General features: G+C 41.7%; 1 protein-coding gene across 1 annotated transcript; it reads left to right on the plus strand.

The window, feature by feature from the left end:
- Nucleotides 1-326: 326 nt before the first annotated feature.
- Nucleotides 327-1,647, plus strand: ecm1a (extracellular matrix protein 1a). Its single transcript, XM_014142219.2, has 3 exons — nt 327-631; nt 796-1,055; nt 1,157-1,647. The coding sequence occupies exons 1-3, from the start codon at nt 559-561 to the stop codon at nt 1,358-1,360; spliced, it is 537 nt and encodes a 178-aa protein (XP_013997694.1). The 5' UTR covers nt 327-558; the 3' UTR covers nt 1,361-1,647.
- Nucleotides 1,648-4,300: the final 2,653 nt, after the last annotated feature.

Genomic DNA, 4,300 nt, shown 5'->3' on the forward strand with positions numbered 1-4,300 from the left:
AGCGTTTGTACCCCTTTAGGAACAAATGAGTGTAGTCCTTAAAGTACAACAAGTATGAATGATAGGCTAACTGGCTAAATATGGCAAAAGGCCTACATGTCAAGCCCAAAGAAGTGGATATATGACACGATGGATTTGATTTTATTAGGATCTCTTTTAGTCCTCATTTGGACTAATCCTCCAAGAGGCCTTAAACATTCAAATAAAATGTATAAAACAATCAAATTTTCACATATAACAAATGGAGGAAAGGTTAACAAAGCAAACATTTGCAATGTAATCCAAGATTTTGAGGAAAGACTGGTACTAATCTGTGATGTACTCAGTACTTGCTGTTTCCTTTTCCAGTATCTACACCCTACTCGCATCATTTCACATTCATGAGAGTGGCACGCCCCGGGACTCACTCCCCCTACCATCTGTTGGATAAAAGCAGGTTGAAGATGAGGACAGTACAGCTTGGACAAACCTGAAGGAAAGCAGAAGACTTCTATCTCCCATGCAGAACTTCACAGAAGAGAACTGAGTTTTTTTTCTAACAACAACAACAAACAAAACATGATTTCGGCTGGATTTTTTGCACATTCTTGGTTACTTGCACTACTGACTCTTGATTGTGCAAAACTTGGAGGTATTGTATGTTTCTATACATTTAACATTTTGAAAGGGATTACACTCAAATCTATTATTTGTCTGCTATGAAACAGATTGTCTGAATGTATCATGTTTTTTCATGCTCCCTCTTTTTTCCCACACATTTTCTTCACACTTTTGCTCTGTCTCTTCTATTCACAGGTACCCAGAATGTTGGCTCTCTGCAGGAGCCTGACGTCCCTTTCCCTCCTGCATGCCCAACACTACAGAATCTTGCTGCCATATGTCACTATGGACAGAGTCGTCCCCGGTATCCACCTAGCTTCTTTCCTCGCTCTGGAGTCAGTTTTTTCCGGCGCTGTGGAAAAGCCATCAATCGTTTGGAGTCTTGGTATGGCATGTGCTGCAATGGAGAAGTCGCCCAGCAAAATGTCCAGATCCTGTGCTGTGCTCAGCAAGCTGTGAGTCGTGTGTGTGTGTTTATTTTATATGAATATATTGCATGTTGGAATTATTTCTTTTAAGTTATTCTATACTTTTCTCTATGTTTCTGTCCTTGCAGTGGCAGAATGCACTCTCCATGTTCTGTGTCGAAGAGTTTGCCGTAATGACCAGGGCATACCCGTGCTGCAGGAAGAGTGGAGAGGCCAGGTGGAGCTGCTTTAACGATGAACTCCCAAACCCCTTTTATGAGCCCACTGCAGGCTACATGGCCCCCCAGATGCCTCATGAACCAGGGTTCACCTGGAAGCCAAACACATGTTAGAGGCCACATGACTACAATATTTTGTATCACCTGAGTTTTTGTCTAAAAACACTTCATGTTTAATCTAATGATTGATTACTATTTCTGGACCAACTTTATTTGGATGGTTTATTAAAGGGTTGGGGTTAGAGATAGTAAGTGTGCTGATAATTAGTTGATCTGTACACTTAGGGAGACTATGCTATCCAAATGAGTTACCTTTTCTGTGTAATTTTTCATGTTTGCACTGCTCCTTTTCTTGCCACTGAAAAATAAAAATATTATGCAAAACTTTTTGCAACCCTCTTTATTATTGTCATGATAATTAATTGCACATATCTACTGCCGAGTGTCGCTGTTGTTCCAACAAACTGACTGAATTTGATGTATTTTTGGTGTAGTTACCTGCGGACCAGATTATATGGGTAGAAATTCCTGATAGTTCTTAAGGAATTTATAGTTTACTTTCAGACATGTTATGTAGCACTATATTGGATCACTTCAATATGGTGTTCTTCCACGCGGCAGGATACATTCCGAGTAAGAATTTCAGATTAGTCCAGTGTACCGGGTAGTGCTGCAGCTGACCGAACACCTTAAATATCTGCAGCTGCACTACTTCCACCTTTTCCTTTTTTCGACTCCTTCCAGGGAGGATTCGCTTGGTAAGAGCGCTATGTTAGAGTGTATAAGCGCAGAAGTATACACGCAGCTATTCAATAGCTTGGAACTGCCTCTCCATCAGGGTCCTTTGCTGTCCCCCCACTCAGTTTGGCTTGTGCCATCTCTTTTGGGTTTCGTCCTTGTGACAGTGTACCAACGTGTGCGATACTCGGTTTGGTCTACCACTATTGCAGCACTGAGGGTTTGTCTTAGTTGTGTGTGACATGTCTGTCCACCGGAACACTCCCGGGTATAGCCTTTGGGTTCAGGGACCGCACCTACCCCGCAAGATCGGGAGGCTGTGCAACTTTCACTCGGCAGGCTAGCAGTTCTCCCCTAACATGCTGACCACACCGTTTGCGTTTCGTGCGCGAGCGTTGCAAAATAAATGTACACATATGTGTTATTCAATCATTGCACCCACAATCCTCACGCGCCTCTGCGTGGTAAGCCGCTAAAATAGAAATAAGTTCTATTTGTGACGCTCAACGCGCTGCAAGTCCGTCCTCTCCCATCTCCTCATTGGTTTTAAGGAGCATATACAGTTGAAGTCGGAAGTTTACATACACCTTAGCCAAATACATTTAACCTCTATGGGCTAGGTGGGACGCTTGCGCTTGCCCACCTACGTAACAGCCACTTGCAGCCTGTGGCGCGATTTTCAAAACCTTAAAAATCCTATTACTTCAATTTCTCAAACATATGACTATTTTACAGCTATTTAAAGACAAGACTCTCGTTAATCTAACCACACTGTCCGATTTCAAAAAGGCTTTACAACGAAAGCAAAACATTAGATTATGTCAGCAGAGTACCAAGCCAGAAATAATCAGACACCCATTTTTCAAGCCAGCATATAATGTCACCAAAACCCAGAAGAGCTAAATGCAGCACTCACCTTTGATGATCTTCATCAGATGACAACCCTAGGACATTATGTTATACAATACATGCATGTTTTGTTCAATCAAGTTCATATTTATATCAAAAACCAGCTTTTTACATTAGCATGTGACGTTCAGAACTAGCATACCCCCCGCAAACTTCTGGGGAATTCGCTAACATTTTACTAAATTACTCACGATAAACGTTCACAAAAAGCATAACAATTATTTTAAGAATTATAGATACAGACCTCCTCTATGCACTCGATATGTCCGATTTTAAAATAGCTTTTTGGTGAAAGCACATTTTGCAATATTCTAAGTACATAGCCCAGGCATCACGGGCTCGCTATTTAGACACCCGGCAAGTTTAGCACTCACCATAATCATATTTACTATTATAAAAGTTTGATTACCTTTTGTTGTCTTCGTCAGAATGCACAACCAGGACTGCTACTTCAATAACAAATGTTGGTTTGGTCCAAAATAATCCATCGTTATATCCGAATAGCGGCGTTTTGTTCGTGCGTTCCAGACACTATCCGAAATGGTAAAGAAGTGTCGCGCGCGTGGCGCAATTCGTGACAATAAAATTCTAAATATTCCATTACCGTACTTCGAAGCATGTCAACCGCTGTTTAAAATCAATTTTTACGCCATTTTTCTCGTAGAAAAGCGATAATATTCCGACAGGGAATCTCCTTTTCGGCAAACAGAGGAAAAAATCACAAAGGCGGGGGCGGTCGGGTCACGCGCATAAGCCCAGAGTCCCTTGATCGGCCACTTGAGAAAGGCGATAATGTGTTTCAGCCTGGGGCTGGAATGACGACATTCTGTTTTTTCCCGGGCTCTGAGCGCCTATGGAAGACGTGGGAAGTGTCACGTTAGAGCAGAGATCCTTAGTAAAAGATAGAGATGGAAAAGAAGTTCAAGAAATGGTCAGACAGGCCACTTCCTGTAAAGGAATCTCTCAGGTTTTGACCTGCCATTTGAGTTCTGTTATACTCACAGACACCATTCAAACAGTTTTAGAAACTTTAGGGTGTTTTCTATCCATATGTAATAAGTATATGCATATTCTAGTTACTGGGTAGGAGTGGTAACCAGATTAAATCGGGTATGTTTTTTATCCAGCCGTGTCAATACTGCCCCCTAGCCCTAACAGGTTTTAAACTCAGTTTTCACAATTCCTGACATGTAATCCTAGTAAAAAATTACATCTTTTTTACTTTATCTTTATTTAACTAGGCAAGCCAGTTAAGAACAAACTCTTATTTTCAATGACGGCCTAGGAGCAGTGGGTTAACTGCCTTGTTCAGGGGCAGAACGACTGATTTTTACCTTGTCAGCTCGGGGATTTGAACTTGCAACCTTTCGGTTACTAGTGACTAGAGTCTACACCCTCAGGTGGTGC

This window comes from Salmo salar, chromosome ssa14 (genome assembly GCF_905237065.1).
Source record: "Salmo salar chromosome ssa14, Ssal_v3.1, whole genome shotgun sequence".
NCBI lineage: Eukaryota > Metazoa > Chordata > Actinopteri > Salmoniformes > Salmonidae > Salmo > Salmo salar.